The sequence below is a fragment of the Lucilia cuprina genome, chromosome 3 (genome assembly GCF_022045245.1).
Source record: "Lucilia cuprina isolate Lc7/37 chromosome 3, ASM2204524v1, whole genome shotgun sequence".
Taxonomy (NCBI): domain Eukaryota; kingdom Metazoa; phylum Arthropoda; class Insecta; order Diptera; family Calliphoridae; genus Lucilia; species Lucilia cuprina.
In genome coordinates this window covers 19258367-19280988 of record NC_060951.1, presented here as the reverse complement: position 1 = coordinate 19280988, position 22622 = coordinate 19258367, and the positions used below count along the sequence as shown (strand labels likewise).

General features: G+C 34.0%; 1 protein-coding gene across 1 annotated transcript in view; it reads left to right on the top strand.

Annotated features, from left to right (window-relative positions):
* Positions 1-6: 6 nt before the first annotated feature.
* Positions 7-22622, top strand: part of LOC124419129 — a 40569-nt gene continuing 17953 nt past the window's right edge. Inside the window, exon 1 of the mRNA XM_046947541.1 lies at positions 7-1728. Coding sequence (XP_046803497.1) covers positions 502-1728 — 1227 coding nt within the window. The 5' untranslated portion in view covers positions 7-501. The remainder of the gene's footprint in view (positions 1729-22622) is intronic.

The window sequence follows — 22622 nt, the reverse complement described above, 5'->3', positions numbered from 1 at the left end:
GTTATGTGGATTTACCTCAATCGTCGAGCACGTGTATTGGATACCACCAATTCTGAAGCCGGTTATAAACATATCAATTCTGAACGTGAATATACTCCATTAACCTTTGATTTACGTACTTTTGATGATATACATAATTATTGGACGACACTCCAACGAATATGCGTTTATACAAAACTTGGTTTTCGAAGCAGAAGTCATGGTAGAACTGAAAGAATAAAAGAACTTAACTTTCTTAATTCAGTCGATTTCGACGAAGCACCTTTACATGATTCCGGCTATCAACCTGGAGATGGTTTAGGTGCTGCAGGACTTTCAACAAATTTATTTGCACACACCTTCCGCAATTGGTCATGGTATGTGCACAGCAGTAATAAAACTACACTGAAAAATGTTAGAACCGGTCGTCCAGTCAGTTCAGGACTTCGTGGTACTAGTAAAGTAGTTCGAGTTATATCACGTAAATCGCGACAACCTCAAGCATTAGCAACAATTAAACGTATGGCCACACAATTTTCGACTTCCAATACTAAACGCCTTAAAAAGACCGCTCCCAGAGATGCAGTTGATCGTGATGCCTTAAAAAATATGAGAACGTTGCGGGTATCCTGGAGTAAGGCAGAAGATGAAATGCTTATGATTGGTAAGGCAGCATCGGTATATGTTGCGGCACCTGTACCAGCCCTGGGTCTCTTAACTATTGGTAAATCATGCCGCGATGCAATACGGCATAGCTTAGGTATTTTCAATAAAACAACTCAGGCATGTTGTAGAAGATTGCAATTTATGGTACGTCAAAAGAGACACATACCACAGGTACCAACCTGGCTGCATATGTTGCAAACTGACGAGTATTTGCAGAAAAAATATGGCGATAACTTTTTGCAAAGATTAAAAAAGACATATACAAGTCGCGCAGAATTCTGTGACGCATTAGCAGTGCATTATACCCTTATTATGTGCTATTTGTTTAAACTCGTGCATAATGCGTACGATAGTAAAACAAAGTCTCGGTTTATTTTACCAGACTCTATACAAGAGTTTCACAAACGTTTTCTCGAACGTATGCCAGTGCCAACCGATGAAGATTGCATACTTTATAAAAACCCCGATACAGATTTTGATCTTCAAACAATTGTAGTTGAAAGCGTTCTGCACAGTAGTTTGTGTACTATGCGTGACAAGACATTGTATAATTTACAAGCATTCGAAATATATAAAAACTATTCGGAGGAAGTCTTAGAAGCTGCTTTCTCTAAAGCTCGTGCAGATGGCTTAGCAGTTGCCATAAAACGTAAAAATATGAGTCTTCTTCCTAATCATTTATCTGGTCCTGCGTATGTTCTCTCATCAAAGTATAAACTTAAATTACTATTTTTGCGAATTCCATATGGAATATATGACGCATTTTATAATTATTTCGAGGCTTGTTTAAGAGTTTTCTTTCAAACAGACAAAAGTATCAGGGAAACAAGCGCTTTTGTTGAACAAATGGAATTAAAATCGCCAACTCCAGGTCAAATGTTTGTTATTGGCGAAGGTTTGTCGCGTAACATATGGACAGTCAGTGTGAAATTACCTATAAATATTTTGACCGTCGATGCTGAACAAAACCAAACAAATGTATCATCTATGGATCGCATATTAGATCATTACCAGAGTATTTTTGATAATGCGCCCCAACAAGAATATACAAAAACTATAGAAAGCGGCCAGAATGATAAACAGGTGAGTAACATTTTCAGTGGGTGTTCAGTATGCTAGCAACCAATTCTTCTTAAAACTCGCGATTATCACTATTTTTAATACAAAATTAAACTGTTCAACTTTTTCATAGAACTTAAGAGTTATTTTTTGTACTAAAAATGAAAGGAAAACTTATAAAAAATTATGAACAAGAAAAGGATGAAAAAAAAAACAAAATTGTTGATAGCATTGTAAATGTTGCTTAGGTACCTTGACAAACGAATTTACATCCCGCATGATTCTTTCGCTTAATTTTTTTGTTAAATTTTATATACAATATGATGTTTATAGATATTGTTCACAGGGCAAGGATTTCTATGCAAATGCATGTTTGTAGTCAGTAACTCAAAATAACTTTTAACTAATCCAAAAATTTACTAAAAAATGATATCGATTTGTTGTTGCATATTTTGTTATAAATGCATAAATTGCATATTTTGCTTTCAATTGCATGTATTTATTTAAAGCAGTTTTAAAGTATATTTTTTATTTTTTTCTAAAACAAATTGTTTTGTTTTCTCTGTATTTCATATTTTTACGACAAATTTGGTAATTACATATTTAGATTTTTAAAAAAAAAATATCAACAAATTTCGATTTAACAACAAAATACTAGGTTCTATGAAATACAATTTTACATAGTCTTATTTAATTTTCAAAACCAAAAAAGTGCGAACATATTGGTCCTTAAAGTGTCGGTTCAGTATCAAGAATGTCCATCTGTGTGTCCATATAAAAAGATAACTTGAAATTTTGTGCTTACATTTCTGTCATGTCCTCAAATCCTTGCCGTGTTATTAACTTACTTAATACTAATTTTAAGTAATTAAAAAAACAAGAGTGCATATTAATATATAAAAAATATTATTATAGCAAAAGCAACACTAAAGCTAGACGAAATAAAACACAAAAAAATACATACAAACATACAAAAACAAAACAAATTACACAACAAATAAACATACAAGAAAACGTTTAAAATCAGCTACAATGGATTTTACTTTAGGTAGCTAATGGGGTGTTCAATTATTCGGGTTTTTGTCTTATTCGTTTTATTCGACAAATAATTATTTGAGGTTTTATAGCCGGTTAATAATCTGATAATTAGAAATTATTCGGTTATTCGAATAAAAGGAAACTAGATGTTATTATTGCTTTTAACAATAATTTTTTTCATATACACCCTGTAACAATTTTGAAAAAAGCATTCACACATAGAAAAGTTGATAAGCATGTGAAAATAGATTCCACTTATAGAATTACGTACTCCGATTTTTATGTCCCTTTAAAAGGATTTCAAAGTTTAAAGAACTACAAACGAATATTCAAAATATTTATATGTATTTTATAATGCTTACATTGGCAATCTGTACATTCTATCTATATTATTTACCTGTCTCACTTAGAGAAAAAACGAAAAAGAAATTAAATTTAAAAAGGTTTCATTTTCGACTAAAAAACTTTTAACTACTTTTTAGTGACAAATTTTCTGTAAGATTTCCAATTCTTTCTTGATGATCTTGATGATTTGAAATAAATTATATTATTTCGAAGCAAAGGAACTCAGCTTCATTTGAAATTAATATTAATACCAACTTTTTAATATAAATTTGGAATTCCATCTTTTGAAATTGGATGTCTTTTAAAGTATAAAGTTCTTTTACAGGAGCATAAGAGCTGATTATGAAAAACTGAGTACACAGAGTTAATACTAATGGTCCACAATTTCCTGTACGCACAGATTTTTCCATGTTTGAAAATAACTTTTGCACGGTTTATAAACAAAAATATTATTTTCACTTCTTTCACTTCAATTCTTTGTTCAGTTTTTTATCAAATACTAGATATCCTGTTTATGTGAAATGCTTTTCTATATAAAAACATTACTGTTTTTAAGATTTTCAACGAGTTCTAGAACTCATATGTTCCATTGAACACTAGCTCAACTATAACTGTTGCTGAAAACTTATTAGAAATACTTAAGAACACAACAATGTTCCCAAAAAAACTGGTTGAAAAAATAAAAGCGATATAATTATTTCCATGATATCTTTTCAAAAATCATCAAATAAATTTTCTTTATTGTAGACAATTGATTAAAAAATTAAGAAAAGAAAAAAATTTACTTTAAAAATATTAAATTTTGTAGAAAATACATAGTAATTTTGCTGCTAAATAGTGAGTTTTTCTTAATCGGTTAATTGATAGAAATTATTCGGTTTATTCGTTATTTGAAATTTGACAAAATTTGAACGTTTGAATACTCTAGTAGCTAATACCATAGAGCGGAAACTCTGCTGCCAAGGACCTAAGACTTAAGTCTGTTGTCAAAAACTTAAGTCGTATGAATTTATTAGTAGAACAACTTATGGTAGTATTAATATATTTCCCATAGATGAAATAACCCAACAAACACAAAATCAAACGTTAGAAAAATGTTATTTATTTTATTTAATTTTAATCATTAACGGTTCTTAAAGAAATAAATGAATTTATAGTTTTCATTATATTTCTAGTTTTAAAATAAAAAAATTGTTTGATTTACATTATTTCTCGACTTTACGTAAACCTTCAGTGTTTGCTGGGTAACAGCAGTTCAGTTTATTATTCTTATATGTTCACCACAATAATATATTATTTATTTTTATGTTTTCAAAACTTAAAAAATTTTGCAAAAATACTAAACTGATGTGTCATCCACTGGACATTTTCCTATGCTTTTTTGAATCCATCGAGCCAACCCTGAACATACCTAAACAAAGAAGGGAATATTTATAGAGTTATCCGAATAAGCATACTTCTCATTCTTACGAAACATTTTAGGAAAAACATGTGACACATTACTACGAGTATATGGATGGGAGTCCATGGTCCCTAATTCACTCTGTATATAATTCATTTAACTCATTCCCAACTTTCAGCCCACAATAATTTTTCTCTACCTTAATCATCTTGTAATTGCAAACCGGGGAAATAGAGGAGCTAACAACACCAACAGTTTATAGGCATACCAGAACTTGCCCCGGTTTCGGAGTTTGTATTGTCCCGGTTATTGGAGAGGTCCCTTGCATGTGTTTTCTGTGGTTTAAACCTAAAGCCGCGGAAAGAGAATGTTGGTTAAAAGACTGATACATGGTAAAGGCTATAAAACGGTATAAGTTTGGTGCCGTTGCCGAAACAACAGAAGTGTAAATGGAAGTGATGTTTTCGCTTCTCCGAAGTTATGATACAGGTCAGCAATTGCCTGAAATTATATAGATCGAGTACTTGAGCAAAGTGCTTATACATAGATCTACAGAACCATGTACAAAAATTTCCGCCGACGTGTAAGAAGCACAAAGGTGAGGTGACGAGTCGTCAAATAAGCCCACCCTGTGGTTTCACAAGTATCACCGTGAAATAAGACCAACACGGCAGGTGTTCTCATATAGCACTCCGACTCACGTATCTCTTGTCTTTCCGGCAACTTGTCAGCCACAGCGTGCATTCGAAGGAACCTCTCCAAAAACCAGAATGAAACAAAAATGACAAATCAGACGAGTAAGGAAACGTACATATTTTGATTTTGAGGTGTTTTTATAAAAAATTTAAAATATTTAATTTATTATTTACATTTTTTGACAAATGGTTGTGGGGAAATCGGACAGGTGGTATGTTGAATTCACAGTACTCATATTTGTGAAGAGCCTACTTTATGTTTAAAAAAAAAAAATAATGCCACAAAACAATCCATACTAAATAGACAGAAGGGAAACAGTTGATGATACTGGTATAGCATAAGATGGAATTCGCTATACCCCAACAAAAATAAAACGAAGTACTTCCAAAAGAATAACATCACCACTTAAAAAGTAGCACTCAGTAAATTTTTTTACCGTCTTTGGAAGTGATGTTTATTGACCAAACATAGAAGCGAAAATAATATTTTTTTTAATTTAAGGTATATTTTTTTGTACAAAAATTTTTTAAATTAAAGCTATTTTATTTTGGAGTTGATTGATAAATGCATGTAATTTAATGTATATTTAATACTACAATTTCACTTCCTAATAATTAAAAAAAAAAAACGATCATAAAAATGTCTTTCTGGGAATGAGTCCAGATGTAATCAAATAAAAAGGACATCCCTTCAATGACAAGCCTGTCCCAGTTCTTCCATGAAATAAATTCTACTTCTTTTTCGCTTCTTTGTAAGTTATTTTTTTGCTGGGATATGTCTTATACCCACCCACCATACTGACTCAAACTATCCCTTTTCACCCATTCCCGTAATTCATATTATTGAAATTATTTAGAAGTTTTTATTAAAATATTAAATTAAAATTGATTATGAAAATTGGCGACAAAAAGTGTTTGTTAGGTGATAATCATATACGTAATTAATATGTTTCAAACATAAATAAAATTAATATGAGACAACATTAGTTGCAGTTTCAAGTACTAAAACGGTTTAAAATATAAATATTACGTTTGTTAAGAAATAAATATTTGTAAAAACTTACAGTTCTCAGGCCAGATTGGCCACAAATGGTCAATTTCCTTCCAATAATGGCAAACAAAGTCTATCGTAATGTGGTCACTCTATTAAATAAAGACACGATTACGGTTGACTTTTAAATGATACAGCAAATAGGATTTTCGACAAATAAGTACAAGGATAACTTAAATTTTTCCCAAAACCACAATTCTCAAAGCTTATATTAATCCTAAAAATCCAATTTTTTTTAAAATGCTTACTCAAAAAGGAAGTGTTACTGAGCGTAAGTACAAGTTCTGTGTGTATTTAATACACTTGTATAAGCATTTTTTTGTTTACATTAAAGCTGTATCAACCGGAAGTTTTTTTTCCCAGGGAGAACTTCCAGTTACAGTCAACCTGTTACAAAAACATTGCGAGTAAGTTGCAATGCTCAATATAACAATATATTGTAAAATTTTACACATATACAATTTGTTGTATGGAATTTTATAAAGAGCCTATTATTTCAATGGACTAATATATGGACAGATTTCATATTACATCGACGCAGGTGTTACAAACTTTAAGACATAATTAAAATTCAAATGTCAGTATTGGCCCAACCCAGCAAACAGAAAGAGTCTATTTAAAATTGAGAATTATTTAAATGAAGATCTTTTATAAAATAATCAACTGAAATTAAGTAAAAATGACTTCAAACCATTATTTTCTTAAGTAATGAAATATAATATCAAACAAAAATATTTAAACTTTTTAAACGATTGAAAATAGCAAAATTGTCGCCATCACAATACACAAAAAACAAAAAAATGCATGAGGCAATAAACCCCACAGACAAAATACCAAAAAAAAAAACAAAATACTTGGATTTTATTATATCTTCTTTGTTTATGTACGGATTTTGCTGATTTTAAATAGGAAACTTCCCAAAAGCATGTCTGATTGAATAATTGAAGATTTGGATCCCATCTACGGTCTTCAGAAAACTGATTTCAAAAGACAGACAGACATGGCTTAATCGACTCCGCTATTAGTTTTAAAAAATCTTCTACAATACAATACAATATGGAATGTCGAGAGTTTAACGTGAGCACCTGCCTTGACGTCCTTATCCCACGGTGGTCTTTTTCAACCACTGGATAAACTTGAGAACTTTCTTCTTCAATAAAGAACGCCGGTGGCAATTTTTGTACATTGGTTCTGACCGGTCCATGCACAAGTACTTTGCTTTAGCTATCTAATCCTTGATGGCCTCTGTTGATTCGGCAACAGCACCTAGAGACGTAACCGGTAGACCGAAGTACGATCATCAATAAACCGTAGACTTTGTTCTTACTCACAGGGACACACCCCCCGGGGGCATGTTTCCATGGTGAAATCTCCATCATGGTGTATTGCAATCCCCGGGTAAAGAGGTGCTACCAATACCTCTAGTCTGCCGGGACTATAAACTGGTCAATGTCAATGTATCCTTGGCTTCGCCTCGGAATGATTTGGCATGAGGTCGAACCAGAGCACCATATAATCTGGTACTATGGGTGGCCAGTTGCCCGCAGGACTGTGTCCTGGCTAGTCAGTTGGTTGAGGTTCCTTCGGGATCCACGTAGTGGTTGTGGTTTAATACCCAAAATCGCAGGGAGAGAATGTTGGTTTAAGGACTGATATATCCTATACCTAATGGGTTGGATAAATCTCTCTTCGAACAGGTCTGTGTAAAAAACAGCATATGCTGGATTCCTAAACCCTATTGGTATCTCTTACCGTTCGCGTAGTGGGACGCCAGTATATGCTGGGGAATTGTCAGGTCAGTATTCAATGGTTGCCTGTCATCCCGTAGAACGATCTTTATGAGAATAGGAATGGGAATTATGGGAATGGAACTGATGCTAAAATTGGTGAAAGACCGGGAAAGTCTCCATATATTGGAGATTAGTACTGATTTAGTATGCCTTTTTAAGCTTCGGGGAAGTTCTTCGGTACTGTTGCCATCTCAACAGGATATTGATAATGCTGCGCGACTATTTTTTGGGGAAATTGTTGGAATTAATTGACTTTGGAAATTCCTACTTCCTTTGTTACATTGATCGGTTCGTATAAGAGGGATCCTGATCCATTTTGTCGGGTATTTCGGACTACCAAATATGTATCTAGGTGCTGTTGACAAAACAACAGAGCCATCTCAGTAGTGTGGTTGCGCGGGCTTAAAGAGGTTAAGGAATGCACTGGAACGGGTCATTAGATGATGGAGATAGCATTTTTAATAATGCAATTCTTTCATGACATCATTAAGGGTAGTCACTTCCGCATTGTCGGAAGATTGATTTCACCTGACGTTGGTAGACTGGTGGGGTAAGGCCCGCCAAGCCTCACATTCATCCCGTACCATATACAATTAATACCAACTTATTTCCAACGCTTAGTCCCACAGTCACTCGACTGCGGGGTGTCTGTTGTTCTCGGCAACAGCACCGAAATATTGACTATTATCATGCATCAGTCTTTTAACCGCCACTTACTCTCCCCGCGAATTTGGGTTTAAACCACAGCCACTACGTGAATCCCGAAGGATCCTCAACCAACTGACCAGCCAGGACATAGTCCTGCGGGCAACTGGCCACCCGTGGTACCAGATTATGCGGTGCTCTGGCCTGACTCGCAATCTATGCAAGGACTAAGCCAAACAGTAGACTGTAACCAATTTTTCAATCCCGGTCAGATTGGAGGTATTGACCACCTCTTTATACCCCGGGCTTGCAATAACACCAAGGCGGAGGTCTCGCCCAGGTAACATGCCCCGGGGGGACTTGAGAAGGGTATATATAAGTATGTCATTCCGTTTGTAATTTCTATAATATAATTTTCCGACCCTATAAAGTATATACATTCTAGATCCTTATAGATAGCGGAGTCGATTAAGCCCTGTCCGTCTGTCTGTCTGTTGAAATCGGTTTTTAGAGGATCCCAGATATCGGCGAGATCCGAATTTTCAATAATTCTGTTAGACATGCTTTCGAGAAGATCGCTATTTAAAATCAGCAAAATCGGTCGGTAAATAACGAAGATATGAGCAAAAAACCGAGACAACCTCTGAAAATTTCATCCAAAAATTTCATATTTTTTCATGCTTTGTTAAATAAGTAACAACAACACTGTATATTCGAAAAAGATGTACACGTGTGTGTAGATGTATTTGGTTTTTCAGCTGTGTATTTCGTTTTGTATGTTTGGATGCATCTGGCGTCATTGAGTTGTGTATTTTGTTTTTGTGAATTCTGTTCTCATATTTGGATGTAGGTTGGTTTTATTGCGTTGTTTATTTTGTTTTTGTTTTTCTGTGTTCGTTATGTTGGTTTAGATGCCTTGTGTATTTTGTTTTTTATTTCGTTTAGCGTTGTTGTTGATTTCGTTTTGCTTTTGGTGTAATATTAATGTAGTCGGGAAAAACTTTATAAAACTAATATGTTTAAAATACAGTATGGTGAAGGGTATATAAGATTCGGCACAACCGAATATAGCACTCTTACTTGTTTTTCTACTACTCCTACAAACGTCACGTTCGATGTATACTGGGCATCGAGTTTATATAATGTTTCTAAGTGACATATTTTTACACAAACCAAATATAATTCCTTTTTACGTCTAAAATATTATTAAATAAATAAAAATATTATATTTTTAACAAGTAAGATTATTATATTCCGCAGTGCTAAATGTTATATACCCTTCAAAAATATTTGGCTTTTTTCAATTTTGAAGTTTAAATTGCATTACTGTAAAATGGGAGTATTTATTAACAAAATGTAATCAATGAATATAAGAATGATAATTTCTTCACATAGGAACAAGATATCAAATTAAAATGTACAAAGAAGTAGTAACCTATTTAGGGTGTATGTTGTTTTTGTAAATTGTGCTCTTGTTTTTGCATGTTGTTTTTGTTACTTCAAGTGGTGTTTGCGATATCTGTAACAAAGCGACATCAGCCTGATTTGTTAAATGCTGTGAAGCAACTAAATAAAATATTTGTATTTTTGATGCTCTTGTTACAAGTTCGTCTGCGATCGTGTTGTATACATGTAATTTGCCGAAAATCTTCGTTGTCATAACAATACTTTATGACCTTTAACTTGGCTTAAACTTAAGATAGGCTCCACATACTTAATTTCAAGTTTCTAACCAATAACAACACATTAGTACTGCTCTCGCTCTGCTTTGTTTTTGTATCCAAGTAAAAAAACATTATTTACCGTATGATTATTGGGGTATTCACACGGTGTGCTATCAAGTCATAAAATTCTAAAGTTTTAAGGTAGTTTAAAAAAATTGTTGTTGTGCTTTAAATAAAAATTCCTTAAAATTATAAAACACCCACTATGACAAGTGCCCTATGCACTTGGTACACTTTTGTTTTTGTAAATGCGCGTAGCTATAGGCAGTGTGTTTTCTATACACTGGTATGCGCTAAGCACTAGCAGTACGTTGTTGTTGCTCTTTACTGTATTCAAACAAAGCAATAACACTTTCGTATTATTTGCTGGTAAACATTGACGAGATGATGTAGATTTTGTTTTTCGTAAAAAATTTGTTTAGCACTTGGAAAAAATTTGTGTTAGTTTTAAATTTCAAACTTACATTATTCGCATAAAAATTATTGTACGATTATTCACAATTTACTCTCATATAATTGATAACGTTTCAGTTACTTGTTTTTATTCTTGAAAAAATAAATTTGCAAAACAAAATGGGAAATTATTTTATTTTAATAAAAAATGCAAATCGTGTTTTTTTTGCCGTGTACGTATATGAAATGTTTTTTTCTTTTTCCTTGTATGAATGGGCTGGTTTTTGCAACAAAAAATCTTAAATAAAAATATGTTTTTCTTTAAATGTATTGTTATTTACTTGAGTATTGAATTATTCGGGGTTTTGTCGGTTTATTTGACAAATAATTATTTGAGGTTTTAAGTTGGCCGGTTAATAATCGGATAATTCAAAATTATTCGGTTAATCGAATAAAAAGAAAGTGGATGTTTTTTTGATATTATAACAAAATTATAATTTTCAACATCTTTAAATTTAGTTCTATTAAAGTTTGTCAATTAAGTTTTTCTCAAATATTATAAATTTTTTTATTTTCATGTGAAATTCTCTTCTATATAAAGAAATTAATTTAATTCATGATTTTGATATTTATCAACGAGTTCCAAAATTCATACGTCCCAATGAACTAGAGTATAACTATGTATTGCTGAAGAACTTTTTAGTAATACTTTAGAAACACAACATTGTTCTCCAAAACTGGATGTAGAAGTAGGTTAGGTTAGGTATTCAGGCTGCAAAGACGCACACTTGGGTCCTGTTGGTCCCTTTGTGATACCTGTAAAGATAGTAAAATATAAAAGAAAGAGAGTAGAGGGTAGTAGAAGATAGTTTAGGGTTAAGTCATAGAAGAGAAATTGAACTGGAGGAGAAGATTGAGAGGTCTGTCCTTGTGGACTGGTGAGTGCCTTAATTATGGCTTGGTGGTCCTAAAACCAGTTACTGTGCCTGATGAAGGCATTAATGTTATCCAGCCCTAGACTGGATAGTTTTGACAAATTATCAAATAGTCGTTTTCCCAGATATACGGTTCGAGTATCTGCTAGCGCAGGGCATTGACAGAGAAGATGTTCAATAGATTCTTCCTCCTCTTCGTCTTGACAACTTCTACAGAAGTCGTTGTGGGGAATTCCAAGTCTTCTTGCATGGTTTTCCAATAAGATATACTCCGTAATGACAGCAACAAGGTTGCTGATATGAGGGCGGTTTAGTTGCAGAAGATATTACTGTCCAAATTTGGCCATATCTTCCTGGTATTGATACAAGTTGGTCCATTTCGCCATCTAGTCTGAGAAATTTCATAGAACTTTCCATCTATTTTGGTCTTGCAGGCTTTTAGCGGTATTCCGCAAAAGATGTCTATGTCCCTGTTGCCAGTCAAATCCCCGTGTCCCCGTACCCATTTGAGCACGATTATTGAATGTCTCGCCATCCTGTTTAAGGATGCCCGGCATTCCTGGACTAGTTTAGATGTAGTATATACACCAATCAGGGATTTGATAGCAGCTTGGCTATCGGTACAAATTTGAATATCTATGTTTGATAATCTGTAGTACCAAAGCCAATTTGCTGCTCTTTTTATGGCTGATAGTTCAGCCTGTAGTGAACTACAATTATTCTGTATCCTAATGCCACCTCCCACTCGTTCCCCTTTTTTAGGAGGGTTCTTGGGGATCTATGAAGAGTTTTCGGATATTGTGTATCCAAAGTCCCTGTGGAGGAAAGGTTTGGGTGTGCAGTAATCAATATTGTCCGGGAGGGAAGATGTTTCCTCAATAATGGCCGCATGGCCGTTTAGTCGAGGTAGGGTAAAATTTTCGATCTTGTATTTCCTGGTGTAGAGTACAAGTTCGGTTTTACTAGGGTTTACGCTCAAACCACTATCAACGCTCCATTTACTTAGTAGATTGAGTGCTGATTCGAGTCTTTGAGATATCGTATTCAAATGGAAAACTGATACTGCTACTGCAACGTCATCCGTCTTGTATCTTTGGGTGTCCAATTTCATTAGTAGGCTGTTTATGGCCACATTCCATAAAAGTGGCGATAGGACTCCACCTTGAGGTGTACCCCTGATTGCCATTCTTTGAATACATGCCATTCCCATGTTAGAACGGATAATCCTATATTGAAGAAGGTCTTTTATGAATTTAATCACTGATGTCTCAATACCAAGCTCTTCTAGAGCTGATATGATGATGTCGGGTTTGACGTTGTTAAAGGCTCCTTCTATGTCCAGAAAGGCCACTAACGTGTATTCACCAAATTCCAAGGACTTTTCTATATGTCCCACTAATGAGTGTAGGGCCGTCTCAACTGATTTGCCTTTGGTGTAGGCATGTTGTGAGTGAGATAGGAACATAGGATCTAATGACGGTCTTATGTGGACGTCAATGATTCTCTCTAGAGTTTTAAGCAGAAACGATGATAGACTTATGGGCCTATAATCCTTTGCCTTAGTATGCGTTGTGTTTCCTCCTTTGGGGATAAACGTCACATTGCATTTGGTCCATTGTTCTGGTACGTAAGACCATGTAAGACAGGCTTGAAATATTTCAAGTAGCCATGGTATAACTAATTCTGCATTATATTGCAGGTCAGCTGGGTTAAAGCTGTTTATTGCCCATTTTATCATTCCCTCGTCTATAGTGATTCCGATCGGGGTTGACAATACGTTTGTGGTCTTTCCATTGTAGTATCCAATGGTAAGTCACCTGGAAAATGAGTGTCCATTAATTCCCGTAGGGATTCTTGTCCACACGTGGTCCAATCACCGTCTTGCTTTTGGATGTAGCCTTGAACGGTTTGTGATTTAGACAGGATTTTGCATAAACGACTTGTCTCTGAAGAGCTTTCGATGCTACCACAGAAGCTTCTCCATGAGCAGCGTTTAGCATTCCTAACCTGATTCTTAAATTTATTCAATGAGGCTTTATATGTGGACCATTCACCTGATCGTTTGGCCTCATTGAAAAGTTTGGGACATTTATTCCTAGTATTCGCTATTTCCGAGGACCACCAAGGAGGTTTACTTTTACCCTTTGGTATCGAAGGTTTGCATGTTCTTCTTGTTGCTTGATTAAGAGAGCGTGTATGGTTGTCTACAGCTCTGTCAATATCTGCTGTATTGTTTATTTCCGGCGTATTTTGAAGAAGACTTGTCAGGATTCGGTTTTGTTCTTCCCATCTTGTCTTTCTTCTGTTTAGAAAGGGGGGTTTCCTTTCCTGTGTTTTTTATATCGAGAATACGAGATATCTATGATCTGAAAAGGAACAATCTTCCGATACTTTCCAGTTTGGGATTATGTGCGAATGACTTGTATTTACAAGCGTTATGTCCAGTACCTCTTGTCTAATTGCAACTACAAATGTAGGTTCTGAACCTCTATTTACTACTTCAAGATTATGGTTTAAAATGAAGTCTAATACAAACTCACCTCGTGTGTTGATGTTGGTGCTACCCCATAGTGTATGGTGTACATTTGCATCTGCGCCTATAATAACAGGGATGCGTTTTCCGTTTGCTGCACTTACTGCCCTGACGACCGTGTTACTTGGCGGAGGGTCTGTCTGGTCGTGCGCCATATAGCAGGAGAGGATCCACATTGTGGATTCCTCTGTTTCCCATGCTGCTGTTACTGTATCTTCATCACTGTAATCAGATAGAATGAAGATTTAGGGTGCTTTTAGCAAGTATGAAAGATCTAATGTTACCTGTGCCTTTTGCGTATAGTATTTTATAGCCTTTTACGTTGATTCCAAGTATGTTGCCGTTATGGGTCCACGGCTCTTGGATCAACGCTATATCCACCCCTTGATATCCAAATCTGCTTTAGAGTGGTGAAGGTACGCCAGAATCGCCTCTGGTTCGTGTGGTTCCGCCGGAATAACCGTGATTGATCTCGGTCTGCGAGGTATCTCACTAACCGGGATCACGTCAAGTTTCGCGCCGGGCCACACTTCCCCTATAGACGTAACCGCCAACTTAAGCAGGTTTGCTGAGCGCTCATTTGTGTACGCCAGCAGTTTGATGTGGCCTTGGTACCAGCCAGCATCATCATTCTGCGGAGATGGACAGGGATTCTCTTTGAGAATTTTCCAATACACCTCCAGCATTTTTTGACGAATTATCAACCATTTGTCCTGGGAGATAGCTCCGTCGTTGACACTCTTGTCAACAATGGCCCTAACTAGCGGGTTTTTAGCAACTTCGCTGTAGGGTCTATTGACTATGCGAGTCTCGAACTGCTTCTGACGTTTAGTCTTCGGCTGTGGGACTGCCTGTTGGGGTTGACAGTTTTGGTCCGCGGATTTGTGCATGGGGAACAGGAGGAGTCCTGTTATCATATATGACCGTCTGTTATCAGATGTATCATAAATCATAACAGCACTCTATCATCACTTTGCATATCAGTAGACCATTTGTCAAAAGTGTATCCACTAATATCATAAAAAGATTGTCCTGATTCATGCACTCATCTAGATATGACCATTTGTCAAAAATGTATCTAGTCAGGTCTGCCTTATCTCGAGCTAGCATCATCGTTTTTGACCATTATGTCCAATGTGTCGAAAAAGACCATGCTTAGCTCCCCCTATCCGCCACCTAGGACGCGTCCGATGGGAGATCTGACAACTCCACACGGACTCTGACAACTCCACACGGAGATGTAGAAGTAAAGGCGATGTCACTATTTTCAAAATTTCTTTTCAGTAATTTCTAGAAGTAGGTAAATCAGAACAACTTATTAAAATGTTTCTGAAGTATTGTTATAAAAATCAACTAATAAATATTTTTCATTGTAGAAAAGAAATTAAGGAGTTAATACTTAAAAAATGTATTATAAAAATATTGAACTTTGTGTAAGTAATTTTACGGTAAAATAATAAGTTTTCATAATCGGTTATTTGATATAAACTATTCGGTTTATTCGTTATTTGAAATTTGACAATTTTCATTTATTCGAGCGATTAATAGTCAAAAATTGATCGATTAACCGATCGACAATTAATCGTTTGAATGCCCTAGTATTTACTCTTACACAAGGAGTGAGATCGAAAAATTCTTAACATACATATATGTTTATAAAAAAGAAACCACTAAACTTACAGCTTTATTTTTTTTTTTTTATTTGATTCAAATTATTATTACAATTTACAAAAAAAAAATATTTTTATAGTTTTAATCACTAGTGATGAAATTTTGAACATTTTCGGAAACCCTTCCATTAACGTTTTTATAGTGCTTTCAGTCACTTTGCTCGAACATGTAGTCCATCTCCGTTTAAAATCTACCACACTTTTGGACACCCTTTTTTTGTACTCTTCAATTCTCTTTTAACAAGAGCCCAATATCTCTCCACTGGCCTTAGCTCCGGGCAGTTTGGAGGATTTGGCTCTCTTGGTACAAATACCACATTATTGTTCTTGTACCACTCAAGGGCTTGTTTACCATAGTAACAGGATGCCAAGTCAGGCCAAAAATATGACACATTATGAAGTCTTATGAATGGATGCAGCCTTTTTTGTAAACATTCCTTGATGTAAATTTCGGTATTTATAGAGCCCGTTGTAACAAATGATTGGCTTATTTGCCGCAACTGCATATTGCTTGCCATACCAAGAACTTTCTGGGAAATTTTGTCTGCTTTTGGGTCCTAAACTTTTCTTCAACATTCCCTCGAGCATAAGCAACATAAAACTTTTGACCTGGAAGTTGCGAAAAATCTGCCAGAACATACGTTTCGTCATCCATTATGCAGCAAGAATATTTTTTTATAAAACTTGACTTCAATTTCCGTGCTCTGTTTTTGGCCTCTAAATTTTTAGCAGCGTTCCTGTCAGGAACTTTTTGAGCCTTGTATGTTTTTAAACCTGCATTAGCTTTAACTTTTCATACCAAATAGTCCAATTGTACATGACAAGGTACTAAGAAGGACAGCAATCCTTATAACAGGAGCACTGAGAACAATATCCACCAAATCTCTATTCGCAATGCTTAATTGGATCCCAACTGATCTGGCAGCCAGAAAACTGCCACTTAGCACTGCCCTCAGTATCAATGCTATAAATGCTTCGACATACAGGCCATACGGCCATGCGAGTATTATAGAGGAAACATCTATTCTCCCAGATAATATTGACTATTGCTTACCCAAACCTTTTCTCCACAGGGACTTCGGCTACATCATATCCGAAAACTCTGCACCGGAGGAAGATAGCTTCCTAAGAATCCTCTTGATTTACACGGACGGTTCTAAGAAAGGGGAACGAGTGGGAGGTGGCATTTTCATTCCTGAATTTGGAATTAGAAAAAACTTTAGGATACAGGATAATTGTAGTCCACTACGGCTGAACTATCAGCCATAAAAAGAGCAGCAAATTGGCTCTTGTACTACAGAATATCAAACAGAGATATTCAAATTTCTATCGATAGCCAAGCTGCTATCAAATCTCTGATTGGTGTATATACTACATCTAAACTAGTCCAGGAATGCCGGGCATCCTTAAACAAGATGGCGAGACATTCAACAATCGTGCTCAGATGGGTACGGGGACACAGGTGTTTGACTGGCAACTGTATTGCTGATGAGTTAGCGAAAATAGGAGCATCAATGTCCGATAGGGACATAGACATCTTTTGCGGAATACAGCTAAAAGTTTGCAAAAACCTAATAGAAAGAAAATTTATGAACTTTCTTAGATAAGATGGCGTAATGAACCAACTTGCATCAGCACAAGGAAGTCTGGACAGTAAACGTACGTCATATCTTTTGCAACTAAACCGTCCTCACATCAGTAACCTTGTTGCTGTCATCACGGGACATAAGTTATTTGGAAACCATGCAAGAAGGCTTGGTATTCCCCACAACGACTTCTGCAGAAGTTGTCAAGATGAAGAGGAGGAAGAATCTATTGAACATCTTCTCTGTCAAACACACGATTCGAATATTTAGGGAAGTGAGTATTCGATGATTTGCCAGAACTATCCAGGTTAAGACTGGATAATATTAATGCCTTCGTCAGGCACAGTAATTGGTTTTAGGACCACCGAGCCATACTCAATCAAGGCACTTATTAGTCCACAAGGACAGATCCGTCTATTTTCTCTTCCATCTCTATCTCAATTCTTCACTATTCTAAGCTTTTCACTTTATACCTACTCCCTACCTCGTCTCGATCCTAAAACTCCTACCCATTTTCTTTTATCTTCTATTATCTTTACAGGTATCACAAAGGGACCAATAGGACCTAAGTATGCGTCTTTGCAGCCTAAACACCTAACCTAGACCTCTCAAGTGATGCATATAAAGTATTGTTAATATAAAATTTGGATGAATTCATCTTCGATATCTTTTTATACATTTAGAAAATTATCCACCAAAAATTCTGCACAACTTTTTCTGTATGTAGCGCCGTATTTATTGCAAGCTTTTCAAATTATATAATGATTTTGAATAACTCCAGTACACATTTTCCATTTACCATTTAAGTAAAATAATTTGGGTATGTTTTTTGTATATCTAACGATATTTGACCTTTAAACCTTTATTTCTTCGGATTTAATAAGTGGTGTCTAAATCCAGTCAAAACTTAAGTGTGGATGCATAAAAGCTAATGATTAAAAATATTTTTATACCCTTCACCTTCGTGAGAAGGGTATAAGGAGTGAGATCGAAAAATTCTTAACATACATATATGTTTATAAAAAAGAAACCACTAAACTTACAGCTTTATTTTTTTTATTTGATTCAAATTATTATTACAATTTACAAAAAAAAAATATTTTTATAGTTTTAATCACTAGTGATGAAATTTTGAACCCTTTTCGGAAACCCTTCCATTAACGTTTTTATAGTGCTTTCTGTCACTTTGCTCGAACATGTAGTCCATCTCCGTTTAAAATCTACCACACTTTTGGACACCTTTTTTGTACTCTTCAATTCTCTTTTAACAAGAGCCCAATATCTCTCCACTGGCCTTAGCTCCGGGCAGTTTGGAGGATTTGCCTCTCTTGGTACAAATACCACATTATTGTTCTTGTACCACTCAAGGGCTTGTTTACCATAGTGACAGGATGCCAAGTCAGGCCAAAAATAAGTGGACACATTATGAAGTCTTATGAATGGAAGCAGCCTTTTTTGTAAACATTCCTTGATATAAATTTCGGAATTTATAGAGCCCGTTGTAACAAATGATTGGCTTCTTTTGCCGCAACTGCATATTGCTTGCCATACCAAGAACTTTCTGGGAAATTTTGTCTGCTTTTGGGTCCTAAACTTTTCTTCAACATTCCCTCGAGCATCAGCAACATAAAACTTTTGACCTGGAAGTTGCGAAAAATCTGCCAGAACATACGTTTCGTCATCCATTATGCAGCAAGAATATTTTTTTATAAAACTTGACTTCAATTTCCGTGCTCTGTTTTTGGCCTCTAAATTTTAAGCAGCGTTCCTGTCAGGAACTTTTTGAGCCTTGTATGTTTTTAAACCTGCATTAGCTTTAACTTTTCGTACCAAATAGTCCGAGCACTGAGCTAACCGAGCTGCTTTCCTACCGGATGTGTTGGGAGCTCTTTTGAAAATGCGTTCTATTTTTTTGGCTTTAGAAACATCATGTGGACCATTCCTTCTACCTGAACCAGGTTTTCTATCAACTGACAAGTTCTCCCGGTACTGTTTAATAACATTGGAAACAGTTTGACGGCAGACCTTTGTATGCTTGGCCAACTTTTTGTAAGACCAAGTTGGGTTTAGTTGAAAATATTTAATAATTTCAGTACGCACTTTTTTCTGGTCACTCATTTTAATCAGATTAACAAAAAAATTAATATAATTGACATTACACATAAAAACTGATATGTTTTTCAAAGGTAACTTGATCAAAAAAAAAAATCAAATAATACTTTGGTTGAAAAATGTAATGAAAAACGTGTGTGTAAGAAATTTTTCCTTATATAAGTTTGTCATTCCGTTTGTAATTTCTTTAATATAATTTTCCGACCCTATAAAGTATTCTGGATACTTATAGATAGCGGAGTCGATTAAGCCATGTCCGTCTGTTGAAATCAGTTTTTAAAGGACCCCAGATATCGGCGAGATCCGAATCTTCAATAATTCTGTTAGACATGCTTTCGAGAAGATCGCTATTTAAAATCAGCAAAATTGGTCGGTAAATAACGGAGATATGAGCAAAAATCCGAGACAACCTCTGAAAATTTCATCAAAAAATGTATTTCAAAAAATATTTTTTCATGCTTTGTTAAATGAACTACAACAACACTGTATAAAAAGACGTAGACATGCTTTCGAGAAGATCGCTATTTAAAATCAGCAAAATCGGTTGGTAAATAACGGAGATATGAGCAAAAATCCGAAAAAACCTCTGAAAATTTCATCAAAAAATTTCATATTTTTTCATGCTTTGTTAAAAAAGCAACAACATCACTGTAAATTAAAAAAAGATGTACACGTGTGTGTAGATGTATACAGCTGAAAAGCTGTGTATTTCGTTTTGTATGTTTGGATGTAGGTTGGTGTTATTGCGTTATTTATTTCGTTTTTGTTTTTCTGTGTTTTTCGTTATGTATGTTTAGATGTCTGTTGGTTTAGATGCCTTGTGTGTTTTGTTTTTTATTTCGTTTAGCGTTGTTGTTCATTTTGTTTTGCTTCTGGTGTAATAATAATATAGTCGGGAAAAAATATGTAATATGTATGTTCAAAATACACTATGGTGAAGAGTATATAAGATTCGGCACAGACGAATATAGCACTCTTACTTGTTAAAATTTCGTTTTTTTTCTAAAAATGTTTTTTAAAAGACAAAATTTTATCAATGTTTATTGCTGCATCAGGGACTTGCATCAGTGCAATGATGTTATCCGTCTATAAAATTAGTCTATTGAACTTTTTTGGAAACAATATATGTTAAACAAAAATAGGCTCTTAAAAAATTTGACTCAACAAATTTTATATATAAGAAAATGTTATTATAATCCATAGCTGTAAAATAATGATTAATAATCGTAATCATTATTAATTATATTATTTTTATTAAATAGGTAAAATTAATGATTAATTAACGATTATTTTAATTTTTTTTAATTAATTATTGATTACGATTAAAAATAATCTAAAAATAATCAGGGATTAATTGGAATTAATGAAAATAATCAAAAAAATCAAAATTAATAAAAAGTTGATTATTTTTAAGGATTAATTTTAATTAAAATATAAATATATGGAAATATTTAGTACAGTTTCCTCACAAGAAAAACTCTAAGAAAAATTTAATTATTTTTCCTGCAATCCGCTAAAAATTACGGCTTTTTTGAGACCCATTTCGAAAAGATTGCAATAATTTTTTCTAATATCTTGTACTGAGATCAAGATTTTCAATTGAAATAATCTTGATAAATATACTGTTTTCAATAAAGCAGTCATAAATTCGAATAGTGGGTAACTTGAAAAACAGTTTTCCATTACACGTAATGTAAAAAGATAGGTAATTGTACCAAATATATTGAAATTAATCAAAAATAATCAAAGTTAATCCTTGAAAATAATCAAATTAATTATTTGATTAATTATGATTATTTTTGATTATTTTCATTAATTTTAATTAATCCTGATTGTTTTTAGATTCATTTTAATCGTAATCAATTAATAATCACAAATTTTATACCAGAGAATTAATTAATAATTACGATTATTTTTGAAAAATCATCGTAATGATTAATTAATCGTAATCGAAATTTTACAGATATGTTATAATCATTAGTTAAGCAAACATCAATCTTTTAACTATAACCTCTACAATAATAACTACTATATTACTTATTGCAATTTACTCACAATATTGTAGGGTATGGTGTATTCGGATACATTTTGTATTTTCATACTTTTGTTAACTTTTGTAAAAAAATAAAATACTCATACAGGTGTATTGAATTCATACAGTACCTGTACATGTGAGAGAATAATATTTCTTATGCTCACTTTCGCATCTATTTAGTAATTTATGTTTCCACGATATTTTAGCGACATCTTCCGGATACTTCTAGCATTTTAACGGTCACATTCTTGAAAGCACTATTTATATAATGATCACTCTGTGTTTATTTAAAAGCACTCACACTTAGTGTTGCCATACAAAATGTTACTTTAACAGATAGAAGTTTCCGGAAATAGAATGTTTCTAAACAAATGTTGTTTAGAAACATTCATAATGAATCTTGAAACTGGCCTAAGAACTGTTTAATTTAAATACAAATACAATTTCATAACAATGTTTCCTTTTAATTTGTAAAAACGAAATTGTTTAAAAACATAAACATCTGTTAGTGACTAAGCCGGAAATATTTTCTGTCGCCTGTTGTTTTTAATACCTTCGGTGGTTGCCAGTCAGAAAAAAAGCAAACAATATTTTCTTCCTTTTATTTTTTAATTTAATTTTATAAAAATTAATAACTTTTATAAATATATTAATAAAATCTAATTAATTTTGAAGTTTTAAAACTTTGCACAAATTTGTGTCATGTTTAAGTACATATTACATATGTTCAATTGCGACAACTTCTAAATACTATCACCGGCTCGATGAAGAGCTTTTACTTTTCGACTTTGATTTACACTGTTAAGATATGACAAAACTAATAACATATCATAGAATAGGAGTGCCCAAAAGGTTCTTAAGGAGTGAGATCGAAAAATTCTTAACACACGTTTTTCATTACATTTTTCAACCAAAGTATTATTTGATTTTTTTTTTATCAAGTTACCTTTGAAAAACATGTCAG